At 56.3% G+C, this 15,254-nt stretch overlaps 1 protein-coding gene across 7 annotated transcripts in view; it reads left to right on the forward strand.

Annotated features, from left to right (window-relative positions):
• Positions 1-15,254, forward strand: part of FOXP4 (forkhead box P4) — a 53,143-nt gene that overhangs the window by 29,420 nt on the left and 8,469 nt on the right. For 3 of the 7 annotated variants that reach the window (XM_017547236.2, XM_037745265.1, XM_037745266.1), the window contains 11 exons: positions 1,460-1,555; positions 7,841-7,963; positions 8,515-8,601; positions 10,113-10,260; positions 10,404-10,617; positions 10,892-10,996; positions 11,746-11,833; positions 12,864-12,947; positions 13,055-13,262; positions 13,363-13,439; positions 14,279-14,380. In XM_017547236.2, coding sequence (XP_017402725.1) covers positions 1,460-1,555; positions 7,841-7,963; positions 8,515-8,601; positions 10,113-10,260; positions 10,404-10,617; positions 10,892-10,996; positions 11,746-11,833; positions 12,864-12,947; positions 13,055-13,262; positions 13,363-13,439; positions 14,279-14,380 — 1,332 coding nt within the window. The remainder of the gene's footprint in view (positions 1-1,459; positions 1,556-7,840; positions 7,964-8,514; positions 8,602-10,112; positions 10,261-10,403; positions 10,618-10,891; positions 10,997-11,745; positions 11,834-12,863; positions 12,948-13,054; positions 13,263-13,362; positions 13,440-14,278; positions 14,381-15,254) is intronic. The other 4 variants (XM_017547238.2, XM_017547237.2, XM_017547239.2 and 1 more) reach the window with 4 other exon arrangements.

The raw sequence follows: 15,254 nt of genomic DNA on the forward strand, positions 1-15,254 counted from the left end.
GTGAGCCACAAGCGGGCTCATTTCGTCTAATAAGTGCGCAGGGCACAAGGCTATGTTGGGGAGAGGCTGGAGGAGGTAAAATGGAGAATTGTTGAGATTAATGAGAGTTGAAGAGAGTAAACACTTCCCAAATGCCAACTGGATGCCAAACATTGGTCCTTTAATCCCCCTAGTAATTTGGAGATGAGTAGTTCCCCAGTTTTGCAGATAAGGAGACTGAAGTGCAAAGAACTGGAATAACTTGCCCAAGGTCGTGGCTGGCAGGCCGCACAGCTGGGATTCAAACCCAGGGCTGCCTAAGATTGGAGCCCTGTGTCAAGGGCTTGGACGCAACTGCACTGGCTCCCAAGGGGGTCTTGAGCAGTCTGGAGGCAGATTAAGTTTTGTGCTCCTCAAATGTGGATTCAGAACTTGCCTTCAGACCTTCCACTGACCCACAGAGACGGCATAGAGTGCTTGGCCGGCCTCACAGATAATTTCCTGGGCCCTCCTGACCCCTCACTCCTACCAGACGTCTCACTGCCCATCAGTTTACCTCCCAGGCCACTCCTACTCCTGAGTGTCACACTGACCCACTAAAGCCACTCCTCTAGCAGTCTCTATATGCCTCCTACTCCTGACCCCTCTGGCTCAGTTCAGTCTAAGCCACTGTGGCCACCAAGTCCGGACGACCATGATCCATGCATCTCTGCTGATAGTTCACCTTTCAGAACTTGATCTAATTCCTCCAGCACCATGCATGTACAGTCCTTGAACTCAGAAAGTCACATGGTACTCAGACCTTGTGCCACTGACCCCAGGGCTCTTCCTTCATCCTCCTAACTGTGTGCTCTGGCTCCACAGTGAATCCTACTTTTTAAGTCCCCACTCCCACCCCCACACCCTCACAGACTGACTGCCCAATAAGGCAGTTGACCTTGGAGCCAAGCTTCCTGGACTTAAATCCTGGCTCTGATATCTCCTAGCTGTATGATCTTGGGTAAATTACTTAACCTTCTGGAGACTCTGTTTCCTCATCTGCAAAATGGGGCAGTAATCCCTGTCTCACAGCCTTACAGAGGAAGATTAAATAAGCTCTTGCCTTATACAGTGCCTGACCCATAGTAGGTACTCAGCAAATAGTACTGATTTACTAATGCCCTGAGTCCACCCCCTTTACTTTCCTCTAGAGCTCTTTTTTTGACTATTGGGCCCTTTCATTTGCTGCCGCCATTGAGTCCTAACAAAACTTCACTGGGTCCCAGGATGAGTCCTTAGAGGCTCTGATTCCGAACCCTGACTGCTCTTCTCAGTGACTCCTACTGCCCTTACCCCAAGCACTTATGGACCGGTGACTCTCTCACCCCCAAGACCTTCCACATTACCCTGAGCTCCTTCTCCTGACTGCCCCAAACACGCCCTAATCCCTGGATCCCACCCAGCCTCCCAGGCCGTTGCTGACTCAGCCCCTGTCTTGCAGGCTCTCCAGGTGGCCCGGCAGTTCCTGCTGCAGCAGGCCTCGGGCCTGAGCTCCCCAGGGAACAATGACAGCAAACAGTCTGCCTCTGCTGTGCAGGTGAGGAGGAGAGCACCCTGCTGGCTCTGGGCTGGGCTGGAGAGTGGGCCTGGCGCAGAGGGAGGGCAAAGACCCGTTGGTGAACTGCTCTTGCCAGGCCCAATGCCAAAACGTGGGCAAGTTTTCAAAAGAAATACAGCCAGGGGTGGGGCAAAAAGACTTCCACTTTCTCTCATCTCCACCTGATCAGCCAGACCTTCCGCCAGCTTGGTCCCTGTCGCTCAAAGTTTGTCTGCAGCTCTCCCTGTCTGTTTGTACTTCTCACTGTTTCCTCTCCCCTGCCTCTTCCCCTCAGGGTCTCTCTCGGTCACTTCTCTTGTTTCTGTTTCTGCGTCCCTGTAGGTCACTCCCTGTGTTCTCTGTTCCCTTGTCTGGGTCTCAGCCCCTCCCAGGGGATCTCTGTTGCTGGCTGTCACGTCACCAAGTCTCCCTCTTCCCTTATCCTCCCCCCTTTTCCCTCACCCACCAACTCTCTCGCAGTCTCTCCATGCTTCCTGTCTCTTGATGTCTCTCTGTCTCTTTTGTTTTCCTTTGCACAATCTGCCCTTTTTTCCCCTTCTCCCTTCCCCCCAGCTTGCCAGCCCATCTGGCTGGCTGGGGGAGGAGAGATCTGTGGGGGGTGGGCAGGGGGGTGGGGGAACCAGGCCTTCTGTTTACCTTTTGTGTCACAAAGAACTTGGGAGAATTGCAGTCTGAGTCTGGGTGGGGTCACTACTCGGGCAGCCGCTCCCCTCCCCCTCTGCCCAGCAGCCCAGCATCCCTGCTACCCCCCCACCCCTCCCCCAGCAGAAGGAGGCTCAGAATTGGGGAAAGGATTAAGCCAGGCTTTGAAAGGAAGTTTATCTAAAGGAGGAAGGGTGAGCATGGTTGGTCCTGAGCCGGAGGTGCTCTGGAGTCTGGGGCTGGGTGCTGAGGGAAGTAAGGAGGAGCGTGGGGTTGGATGCAGGGTGCTTAGAGAAGGACCCAGGACCAGGCTTTGTCCTGGGTGGAGATTCCACCGCTCTGACAAAGTCTGGGTTTTACATAAAACAAGTCTATGTTTGGAAAAAGTTCAAGGTGCCCAACAGATGTGCAGCCTTAGCAGTAACCCTCTTTTAAAAATTTGGACCCTAAGGAGACAACCCTCAAAGGGAGGAGCTGGGCAAAGGGGGGCCTGGCCTGGGATGGAGGCGGGGGAAGACACAATCTGGAAAGTCAATAAAGGGAGGAAGAGAATGATCTCATCTGGATAACTGAAAAGGTTCTCATGCCCATGCCGGTCAGAATTGGTTCTCTTTAAATTAATGACCCCCACTTACACTCCCAGGGTCTGAAGTGGTCCTCGGGCTTCCACTCTGAATCACCCCCACCCTGGGCCCAGCTTAGAACAGGAAGGAGTAGGCTGGGCAACAGCAAACATTCCCCCAAACCAGAAAGGGCCTGCTGACTTGATGGTCGTGGAAGGGACTGGGGTCAGACATCCAGAAGGACTTCTCAGCTGAGGATTAAGGATCACAGATCTAAAATAATTGAGAGAGGAAGGGAGACTATGGAATCTTCCTTAGGAAACTCCCTCCCTCCAAAATGCGAGGCCTAGAGGTGTCGTTCAGGGTCAGAAAGACAGGTAAAATGATCCTTTTCTCAGGCCTTCTCTCTCCTTGTCTCATTACCTTCCCAAAATTGATTGATTCATTCATTCATTTATTCATTCCACAAATACTGAGTACATCCCAAACTAAACAACTGACATTTACAGAGTGCTTACCATGAAGTAGACACTAAGCCCTTTAAAGATATCTCATTTATCCTCACAGTCCTAAGGGAGAGGTACTATTCTAGTCCCATCTTGCAGATGAGGAAACTGAGGTCCGGAGAAGTTAAGAAACTTATCCAAAGTATACAACAAATAGAGGACAGAGTGAGGATTTAAACCCAGTAGCTCCAGAACTCACACTTTTAGTCTCTGCATTGTGACGATCCCTTGTGCTTGACACAGTAATAATGCCAATATTTCCCAGGTGCAGAAGCCTGGACCAGATGGTTCTCAGGGTCTGGGGGAGTTGGGGGTTGTTGAGGCCATGGAGCTATGTCCCCCCAGGAGCCTGGATTCCCCAACTATATTTATCCCTCAATTTCTCCTCTAATCCTGGTTACCTTCCTTGCCTTCTGCCCCTATTCCTAAGTTTATTATCTCCAAAGAGGTGGGATCCTTGTCTAGAAGTAGGGCCCAGGGCCTTGAAATGCTCTTAAGTGAGCTCAAGACTGGTGAGGGTCTGGGAAGAGCAAGGGCTGGGCTCCTCACCTGAGCAGAGGAGTGCATCTTGAGCCTGAGTGCAGTGGATAATGAAGGGAGATCAAGGGCAGCTCCTTTCCCAGGGGTCCCTGCAGAACTCTGCTCTGCTCCCCAGCAGGATTATCTGCCCACGCACCTCCCAGACACATTCACCACCCCTCTCCTCCAAAACCAACTTCAGAAGAGTTTCCAAAACCGTATCAGGTCTCCAGCTCCAGCCTAGTGAGGAGCCTTCCTTCCAGGCCTGGGCCCCACCAGAAAGAGGCCCATCATAGAAGACCGCACAAGTGGCTGTGAGTTGGGGGCATGGTGGGGGCAGAGGTGGCTGGGGCCTTGGCTTCGTCCCTCCCCATCTGGCATTTCCAGAAATTCTTCATTATAGCTCACTGCTGTCTTTCCTTGCTGCAGCTCCAGCCCAGAATTAGTTTGAGGACTTCCTTTTGGTCATTTGCAAGAGAGTTTAAGCCAAACCAAGCTCTGGCCTGATTTCCCCACATTGTCCCCAACTCACAGGGACTCCATACTTAAGACTGAATTTGGGTCCTTGACCCTGGCACCAAATTGCATTCATTCCCACCCTCAGCCATCAAATAAGCTTCCTGTGTGTCAAGCACTGCCCCTGTTCCTTTCAATCAGGCCATCCAGCGGAGCACACTGTATTCATGGTGGGTGCCAGGTCCCTGAGGGAGGGGCTAGAGGCAGCTGCTGGCATTTAGCCCAGGGCTCACCCTGCCAGGGCTTCAGTAAGCACTTAGCTGCCCCTCTCCAGATGGTGACTCTTGGGCCCTGCTGAGCCTGCTAGCTGCAGAACACCCATCCTGAGGCATCTGAGCCTGTTTAAGGGCCAGCAGGAACACCAGAGGAGCTCAGTTCAGTTCTCAGACCCCCAAGGGGCATGGGGAGAGGTGGATGAGGTCAACTAGCTCAGGAGATCAGCATGCGGCAGACTCTTCCCCGACCCTTTGTGACCCCACTGGGCCACCTCGAGAGGAGTGCACACCGTATAATCTCTCCAGATCTCTGTAGCAGCCTCCACGGGCCGCTGCTCAGCCAAGTGGCAGGAGCAGCAAGTGCCAAGAAGGCCTTCCAAGGTCATCTCTTCCATTCCCCTGCTTCCAAGGAAGGAAAGGCCGCATCCTTTTCTCGAATTACCCTGTCAGTGACTCGCAGTCCTGGTGCCTGGGAAGATCTTCGGAGTGTCTGGTCTTAGTCCCTCCTGTTGCAGGCTGTGTTCGTCTGTTGTTGAGCTCTCGCAGCAGTGAGACTGAGTGGCCTAGTGCCTTGGTCCTCAGTGACTTTTGTCTAGCAGCACCCTTAAGGCCCACCAGGGGAGGAGAGAGAGAAAGAGGGGAAAGGAAAACTCCGGCATGTTTTGAAAAGTTATTTTCTTTACGTTTATATAGAATTTAATGGCGTGCAAGTCACTTTCGCCCCTACTCCCACTGTCCCTTCAGGGTCAGGGTTGGGACAGGTTATTGAACCTCTCTGGGCCTCAGTTTCCCCATCTCATCTGTGAGATGGTGACGATGATTGTACCATCCTCACGTGGTTGCCATGAAGATTCCATGAGATAAACATATAAAGGCCTTAGCCAAGTGCTGTGCCTGGCACATAATAAGCAGTCAGCAACATCCTCTAATGATGCGGGGAGGGCAGGTGCCCCAAATCCCAGTTAGCTGACAGGGAAAGTGAGGCTTGGGATTTCAAGACTAGTAAATATCAAGGACAAAAACCAAGGTCACCTGACCCAGAAATCTAGGGCTCTGAGTTCACCCCCACCAGGATGCCTCTCTTTCTTGGGCAAACCCCCGACCCCCGCCCGGGAGGAGGAAAAAAAAGGACAGTCCGTGGTACTTGTTCCATGTCTTTGGATGCCAAAACCCACCTTCTTTGAGCAGCCTCCCCAGCTGCCTCTGGAACACCCAACAACAGACTTAGGGGCTGGCTCTGGAGTTGGGTCTATACCATTGTCTGCCTCCAACCCCAGGCCCCCTCATCCACCCCTGCAGCCTGGCTTTCCAGAGAGTCCTTCTGGGATGATACCACTGTAGAGCAGGAAGTTAGCCTTTGGGATCTCAGCCTCATCAGCCCCCTCAGCCTCCGGAGGTCCCACCTCCACATGCTCTCTCTAACCCTTCTCAAGACCTGCCCTGGGGCGGGGCAGGCAGCTTAGGATGTGAAAACCCTGGAGCCATGGAGTATGCAGACCTGGGCTTGAATCCCAACCCTGCCACTTAGGGCTGCCAGACTTTTCTGATCTCCTCATTGGTTAAAAGTGAGGTTAAAAGAAACAAAAAACACTCCTATGGGCACATCCCCCACTGGCTTAGAGGTCCCTTGGAGCCTTCATTCACATGGTGTATCCATGACTAAAGAGCTAGGTGTTACCTGTCCTGGGGATGTGTGGATAGAGATGGGCTGGGATAAAGGAGTAAAGCCCAGGGTGGGGGCAGCTGCTAGTGGTGGGGTGAGCGTGGGTGTTGGGAGCGGTGGGATTCCCCGATGTCCTTGGATTCACTGTACCTCCCTGGTTGCTTCTCTGCCTGGGGATTTCCTAATCCATGGCTTAAGGGGTGGTTCAAGGCTGAGTCGGGCGCCTGCCAGGGATTGAAAAGAGAACCACCTCCTCCTCCTCTGCCCCACAGGTGGGGCCGAGGCTTGGGGGAGAGTCCCCTGAGGACCTAACCTGTCACAGCCTAGGACAAGTCCCTGCACAGCACTCCTCCCTGGCTGGGCGAGCCCTGTACCCTTCCCTTCCTGCCCCAGGGCTGGCAAAGGGGCCTCTGAGGAGCTGGGAAAGGCATTTCAGCTCAGGAGGGCAAACAGTGAGTACCTACTGTGTGTCAGGGACTCTGCCAGAGCTTAGGAGTGAGAGAGGAGATTAGAGGAGTCCTGTATGCATGGGGTCCCAGAGTGGAGGGGCGGCAGACAGCCCCATCAGGGCACCTGTCCTGCTAACACAGGAACAAGACAACATAGCCGCCTAGACCTGCCTGGCCACAACTGCACAAGCCTGGGGGTTTCAGGGGAGGTGGGGCTGGGAAGAGAGCGATGTCATTGCTTTTCTCTGAATCTTCTCCGTGTCGCCGGATTCTTTGGTCCTTCTATAAAGGCCTGACCCAGGGCAGGAGGCAGAAAGCTGTTCTATTTTGAGAATCCTGAATGTTCCAGCCTAGAAGGAATTGTCTCTTACAGCCCAGTCTCTGATGTTTTATGTTTGAGGAAACTGAAACATAAGAGAGAGCAAGTGGCTTGCTAGAGTCACACAGCAAGTTCAGTGCAGAGCTGGGAGCCGAAGCTTGCCCCTGCTAACTCCCCTGCCGTTCTTCCCACCCCATGCTAGACAGCTCTGCACATGCACACACACCAGGATCAGGATGACTCCAAAATTACTCCGTGGGCTTCAACTCTGGCCGCTGTGTGTGCCTTCCAGGCAGGTGTGTCAGGGTGTGTGAGGTCTGTGTGAGAGGGGACAAAGGGCAGGTCCTCGTGCCAGGTGGGCCACGTTTTGAATCCTTCTCATGCTGTAGGCTGCCCTCCCAGCCAGGCCCTCCTTGCAGGAAGTGGTCTCAAAATAGACTGCGTGAGACTAGGAGTGGCCTGGTGTGCTGCCCCTCCCCATTACTGGGGGGAACCAGCCAAAGCGTGGGTTCTACTGACCAGTGTCACTAGGGCCTAATCTTCCTGCTCTGAGGACAGCATGTCCTACGATAATAACCAACCCTTACATATACTTGCTGTGTGCCAGGCCTTGTCTTAAGTATTCACTGATTAGTCCTTATGGTAACCTTAATAGGTAGGTGCTATCATTGTTTTCATTTTAGAGATAAGGAAAACGGACAACAGGGAGGTAAGTCACTGTCCAGAGAGATAGCCAGCAGACAGCAGAGCCAGAACTGGAACCCAGGCAGCTTCCCTGGGAGCCACTCTGCCATGCTGTGAGTGGGGCCCTCGGTGGTGCCTCCTCCTGGGGCGGGGTCGAGGGGATGGGGCTAACCTGCCAAATCCTGCAGGTGCCCGTGTCAGTGGCCATGATGTCGCCGCAGATGCTTACCCCGCAACAGATGCAGCAGATCCTGTCACCCCCACAGCTGCAGGCCTTGCTCCAGCAGCAGCAAGCCCTCATGCTCCAGCAGGTGAGTCTGGCCCAAGGGCAGCTGCTCCTCCTCTGCCTGGCCTGGCTCCTCTCACCCTGTTTACACCTCATGGAGGGCCCAAGCTGTCCCAGAAACCAGAGGGACTGCTCAGGCTAGACTGATCTGCATTCCTCTACGGTAGTGGGGAGAGGTCAAAGGTCAGGCATCTCTCCTGGCAGCCCCACCCCCACAATACTCCCCCATCCTCCCTCCCTGCATGCTGGCCCCACTTCTATCTCCTGAACTGCAGGGAAGGGAAAAGTACTGGAACATCTGGTACCTTGTCCCCTGTGACCTGTTCAGGAGATCCACCAAAAGCTGGGAGGGTTCAGAGCTGTGGGAATGAACACCCCACCCCACCCCCACCCATCCCTTACCTCCTTCCTCCACACCCAGGCCCTGCTCAGGGCCCCTCCAGGCAGACTAGGGAGAGCCAGTCCACGTTTTAGGGAAACTTCCCTCTCCTGCCCCCAGGAGCCCAGATGGGACAGGGCTGGGGTTGTTCTGGGGACAGCAATCCCCTGCCAGTGGTAATCCTCCCCCACCCCCAGCTGCAGGAGTACTACAAGAAGCAGCAGGAGCAGCTCCACCTGCAGCTCCTCACCCAGCAGCAGGCTGGGAAACCGCAGCCCAAAGAGGTAAGGGGCTGTAGCAGGGCCCACCACCGCCCTCACCTTCTGCCCAGAGGCTGGGTGTCCAGAGCCAGCCAGGAGGGAATTGCCTTGCAGGAATAGTAGAAAAATCAAGAAAAGGTTGAGGAAGAGGGGACCAAGGAGCAGCGTGGAGGGAAAGGAGATGGTGGTTCTTGTGTGTCTCCATCTCCCCGCATCCTCATTCGTTCTTCCTCTCCTTGCCTTGTGTTGTTGTCTCTGTGCACATGGGTGTAGACAGGTGTGTGCGTGCATCCCCCATGTGTGGCGTCTGCCGGGCCACGCTCATGTGCAGCTGCCTTGTGGTCATGCCATCTTCCTGCCCTGTTGTCTTTTCATGACCCAGCACCTCAGCCCTCCCGTCCTTGTCCCGAGAATCTCTGAGTCCCTCAGCAAACCACCTCCCCTCACCTTGGCCTACCCTAGCTTCTTCCCATTTTTGTCATGTCTTGCCCTGTCCCTCCAGCCACCCCTCCGTCTCCTCTCAGAGCTCCCCAGCCTACACCCCCTGCCCCATCCGAGTTTCCATACCAGGTCCCGGAGGCCCCTCTCCCCTGGGTCCCAGACCTGTGTATCCCTCCTGCTGCTCAACCACAGCCTCAAGTTCAAAGTTTCCTCTTCGGGAACGCTGCCCTGACACCCAGGCATTCTCTAGCACCCCCAGTCTCCCCCTCAGCAGTCTTGTAATTGCTGTGTTATCGGCCACTAAATCTCTAGGTTGGGTTTATCCTGTGTCTCTGTATTGAATAGCCAGCCCCCACCCTACCCCATCCTTCCCACCCCCAGCAGGCAGGCAGAGACGTCCCTGCTTCTCAACCCACCCAGAACATGCTTGGCTCCTGGGACTCAGAAAAGACTTGCTACCAGCCTGACTTGTCAGTGCCTGTGTGAAGAACTGAATGGGTGAGGGTAGGCAGAGCGGGTGAGCCAGCGAGCACAGGGCGCCTGGGCAGTAGTGATGTGACTGCTGTCTGAGCCTGGGTCCCAGTGAGTCCCGCTCAGACTCCTTGATTCTCTGTATCTAAAAAGCAAGAGAGGAAAAGAGCTGGGGGAGAGAAAACTCCCTCCCCAGAGCAGAAGCGGGGCACCCCGGGCATGTGGGAAGGGTGCCCTCCAGGCAGGAGCGGCCCCCAGAATCTGACAGGCTCATCGATCATTGTGATGAGGCCCCCCCCCAGGCGTGCACAGCTGCGGTGCAGGGAGCTGAAGCAGCGGAAGGAGGGAGGCGGGAGGAGGGAGGGCGTCGTGCTGCGTGTCTGGGTCTGGCTGTGTGTGTTTGCGCGCGTGCGTGCGTGCGTGCATGCGTGTGTTTACTGCGAGGAGGCATGCAGCCTTATGGAAGCTGGGCCGGGAGCAGAGACGCTGCAGCTGCAGACGCCACAACGACAGCTCCAGGGGCTGACAGACCCTGGGAGGGGGTGGCCGCAGGGTGGGGGCCAGATGGCATGCCTGAAGCTGATGGCACCCCTCTCTGCCCACCCCCTCGGGCCCCTCACCAGGCGCTGGGGAACAAGCAGCTGGCCTTCCAGCAGCAGCTCCTACAAATGCAACAGTTGCAGCAGCAGCACCTGCTCAACCTGCAGAGGCAGGGGCTGGTCAGCCTGCAGCCCAGCCAAGCCTCGGGGCCCCTCCAGACCCTTCCGCAAGGTGAGCGCCCACCACTCCTCCCCTCCCAGCCCCAACCCCACAGCCCTGCCTGTACCCGAGAGCTGGCAGCCCCTGCTCTCGGGGGCCAGGTAGAAAGCCGAGTGTTCGTGGGGCCCTGCCAGCCTCCCCTGTCTCTCCCACAGCAGCTGTCTGCCCAACAGACCTGCCCCAGTTGTGGAAGGGCGAGGGTGCCCCCGGGCAGCCTGCTGAGGACAGCGTCAAGCAGGAGGGGCTGGACCTCACTGGCACGGCCGCCACTGCTACCTCGTTCGCCGCCCCCCCCAAGGTCTCACCCTCCCTCTCCCACCATACCCTGCCCAACGGACAGCCCACTGTGCTCACATCTCGGAGAGACAGGTACAGGGGCCCAGGCTGGGAGGGGCACCAAAGCCCTGCCTGGGGCTAGACCTTGCTCCGGAGGGCTGGCCCTGTGATGGGGACTGGGAGGGAGGGGTGGAGCCTAGGGACTGGAGGTTCACTTCCTCTCCCGGGTGTACAGATGGTGCTTGGCCTCTGGGAAACCTGTATTAGGGGCAGAAATGTCACCAGCAGGGGAGCTGGAGCTCAGCTGAGCACAGGGCCACTGGGGTCTTCAAGGTTCCTGATCGCCACCTCCCTGCTGTCCTCCCAGCTCTTCCCACGAGGAGACCCCCGGCTCCCACCCCCTGTATGGACACGGAGAGTGCAAGTGGCCAGGCTGTGAGACCCTGTGTGAAGACCTGGGCCAGTTTATCAAGTAGGTGTCACCCCCAGCCACTCCCCCGTCAGCCTTTCCCCATAGGGCCCCTCCCCCAAGCCTGCCCACTAGCTTACCCCTTCTGGGGGCCCTCCTCACTAGCTGTACTACTGTCCTCACTCCAGGGGGTTCTAGTTCTTTCTCTGCCCCTGACAGACTCGCTGAGCACCCACTCCCTACCCTGTCTATATTCCCAGGCCTGCATTCCCCCGGCCCCCTCCCCAGCACAAAGTGGGGGTAGAAGGAGAAGGAGAGGACAAACATAAGCATTTCTCCACCCCCCACCTTCCCCAGCTCCCTTGCAGCCTCAGCCCTGGGGAGTGATGGCTAGTGACAGGCTGAGGGCCCAGGACAGGCAGGGCGGGAGGCGGACAGGCGGCTGGCAGCAGGCGGCCAGCTGCCACAGCCGTGCCAGGCTCTGTCACTGACTGATTAACTCTGCTGTCTCTCAGACCCTTGCAGCATCAGGGTCAAACAAATTGTTTTCACGCTTCGTCAGAGGTTTACTTAATTAGTTCATTTGCAATTAGATCTCTCTGTAGCTGGGATTTTAGCAAAGACATCAAAGGAGGCTGACTAGAAGGGAAAAGCCTTCCTCCACTGCCCCGTTTTCCCACCTCTTTCTCTTCTTTGTGTCTCTTGGTCCGTCTGCTTTTCAGGCTGTGGGTGGGGTTAGAGGATAGGATGGGAGGATGGTGGCAGCAGGGAAACCCAAGCCAACTTTCTCGCCTCCCCCCCTCCCCTTGAAGACACCTCAACACAGAGCACGCCCTGGATGACCGGAGCACGGCCCAGTGTCGGGTACAGATGCAGGTGGTGCAGCAGCTGGAGATCCAGGTGTGGCCCGGAGGATGCTGGGGAGGGACCTGGCGGGCTCCAGCCCCTGCCCACCCACAGCACTGACTTGCTAGGTGGGCTCTGTTGGGGGGGTCTCATGGAAGGGTCCTATGGTCAAAGCCACCATCTTATGCTTTCTAGGTCCTAATGACCATGGTTGTGAGGTGAGGACAGCTGGATTCTGAGGGGTAAACCAAGGTTGGGGGCGTCTCTGCTGGGAGGTCCAGAAGAGACTCACGCTACATAGCAACATCAAAAATAATATTAACTGCTAACATATGGAGCACTTACTTTGTGCTGTACTAAATACTTTATATAGCTCAAGGAATCCTCTCAACAACCTTATGTGGTGGGTACCATTGTTCTCCCCATTTTCCAGATGGAGAAAATAGGCACACAGCTAAAGTGACTTGCCTGCGAGCGGCAGGGCTGGGATTAGAACCCAGGCAGCCTGGCTCTCCCGAGGGAGTCTCCCATTTACTTGGGAGGGGACACTCGGTAGCACACCGTTCCCAGGAAGCGACTCAGGGCAGCTCCTCCGTGCTTACCCTGTCCCTCTGGCACCTAGCAGAGCGCCCTGCTGTAAGAGGGTGGTCTCTGAAAGACCCATTGAGTTTATGAATGGGGCGTCAGCCATTCCACCCATTCCTGCGTCTGCATTCAGTATTCAAGGCCCTCACACACAAGTGCCACTGCACAAGGTCCAGTGGCCATCCTCTGTGGGTGGGTAGGAAGAAGCTCCCCAACGTGTAGAGGCAGGGATGAGCTCAGCCAGGACACTCTGGGAGGACCTAAATGGTCACCGTCCGGGGGAGAAAGGGAGAGGCTTCCTGGAGCTGGCAGCCCCTGAGGGGCAGAGCATTGCTGAGGTCTCCCTGGAGCAGGGGACAGAGGGAGCTAGGATGCTGAGGCCAGGAGGCAAATGGGGGTGGGAACCGGCAGCCTTCTGAAGGGCCTGGCAGTGGAGGGGCAGGACGTCACTACCTCCAGGGTTCAGCCTCCTGCTCACCTGCTTTGCCACCCTCCACAGCTCGCCAAGGAGAGCGAGCGGCTGCAGGCCATGATGGCCCACCTGCACATGCGGCCCTCGGAGCCCAAGCCCTTCAGCCAGCCGGTGAGTGCCGCTGCTCTCCCCACGCCTCCCAGAGCCTTCCACAGCCCCTGGAGCCTCGGGACCCCCACCTCGGGCACTGGTCTCAGTACCATCCCCATTGCTCACAGCTGAACCCGGTCCCTGACTCCTCCTCATTCTCCAAGGTGACCGTCTCTGCAGCAGACTCGTTCCCAGATGGTCTTGTGCACCCCCCGACCTCGGCCGCAGCCCCTGTCACCCCCCTACGGCCCCCTGGCCTGGGCTCTGCCTCCCTGCATGGTGGGGGCCCAGCCCGTCGGAGAAGCAGTGACAAGTTCTGCTCCCCCATCTCCTCAGGTAAGGGCGGGCTGGGAGCTGCAGGGCAGCTGCAGAGAGAGGCTGTTTTTCCCAGCTGGGCCCCATGTCTGGCTACCTCACCCTCTGCCTGTCTCCCCAGAGCTGGCCCAGAATCATGAGTTCTACAAGAACGCCGACGTCAGGCCCCCCTTCACCTACGCCTCCCTCATCCGCCAGGTGAGCAGGGCCGGGAATGGCACAAAGGCACCTCCCCCAGCCGCCACCACACCCCTGTCTCCAGAAGGGTCCTGGGGCCAGGTAGCATAGCCTTTCGGCTCCGTCTCACACCAATGTCTTCCCTGTCTGCTGTGCAGTCTCTCCTGCGGGCTGAGCCCCATCAGCCTGCTGTGTAGGGTCATGTGTCTCTGAGGGTACACACTCTGCTCTTCCTACCGACCCCCGCTGTGGCATTCATGCACTCATTTCCATGTACACACACCCCCATGATAGACTCACGGTCACTCTTCGTCTGCCTCCTTCCTCTTTCCTCCTTTGAGCCCATGATCTTCATGTCACCAGTGTTCATGTAACATTCACACTCAAGCGTGAACATACATGGACACGTACATCCTCCCTGATGCCCCACACAGGCATGCACACCCTTGCACACATTCTCTCACACACACACTGTGCTTAGGGTGCCTTTTGCCAAAATCAAGATAGACTTCAAACAGCCTCCACCCTGTGGACATCTCTCACAAGAAAGACAGGACTGACTGCTGTCACTCGGTGCAGGCCAGGTGCTTCTCCAGGAGCAGCTCCAATCCTCTTTGTACAAATACATAGCCCTTGGAGGCACCTGCCCCCTTTATCCTTGGCCAGGCTGTAACCAGCCTGTCCCTCTCAGGGGACACACCAGCCACCACCCATCTTCTTACCCACACATTTCTGAGCAGGTCTTCTCACACGGTGAGCTCAGGGCCAGGCAGAAGGGGGAGATACTGGCAGCGGGAACCCAGGGCTGTGACCCTTCAAGGCCCAGGCTGATGGTCCCTTTGCTTGTTTCTTGCTTGCAGGCCATCCTGGAAACCCCTGACAGGCAGCTGACCCTGAATGAAATCTATAACTGGTTCACCAGGATGTTCGCCTATTTCCGCAGAAACACTGCCACCTGGAAGGTGAGGCAGGACCCTTCCACCTTCTGGGCCCCAGTCACCCTTGGACCTTCCATATCCCATGGAGACCAAGGCTGCCTAACAATTCGTTCCCTAAACCATTAGTTCTGTAGGAGCAGTCGCCCCAGAGTCCAGCCAGGGCTGCATGCCCACGCCCCCCTCAGCAGGAGCTGTGGGTTGTTCCAGAACCGCCTTTTTATGATCCCTTCCTTCCAGCCTGGTGCTGCCTCCTTTCTGGGAAGCAGTCCTCTTCTCTAGGGTGAAGGGCCCCAAAGACGCCAGCCCCATGAAATAGGGCTTCTAGGAGTTGGTAATACCCAAGCTTGGTACATTCAGCCAGGGCTGAATTCACAGAGACCCTAAGGGTCTGGATACCTTGGCTTAAGGTGCATGTTCTGAAGCCTGCGGTGGGGCTGGGGAGGTGCAGGTGTAGACACACGGATGGACCAAGAGCCGTAGACCACACACTGGGGCACTGACGGCACTCATAGCCCTCCCCGGCTCTGCCATCCCTGGCAGGAAGATAATTGTTTCCATCCAATTAGTCATTTCAGCACCTTCAGCCATAAGTTTTCCTGGGAGACCAGAAGCAGGCAAGAGGGGGACCCTAGAAAAATGGGACACAGAGATGCTGGGGCACTAGGCCATTTATTTTTCTATAGTCAAGATGGGGGCGTGTGTGTGTGTGTGTGTGTACGCGTGCACGTGCGCGCGATGTATGCATGTGTGCATGCGCACTTGCAGCAAGGTCAGAAAGCGATATCTAAATTGGTAGAGGGATGTGGGAAGGAGGAGAGAGCATTGGCCCCTGCAGGGAAGGTTAGACACGGGGAAGAAGTCCCTATCACAGAACCTTAATTGCATCCCTGGCTCTTGA

The sequence above is a fragment of the Cebus imitator genome, unplaced genomic scaffold (genome assembly GCF_001604975.1).
Source record: "Cebus imitator isolate Cc_AM_T3 unplaced genomic scaffold, Cebus_imitator-1.0 Scaffold197, whole genome shotgun sequence".
Taxonomy (NCBI): Eukaryota; Metazoa; Chordata; class Mammalia; order Primates; family Cebidae; genus Cebus; species Cebus imitator.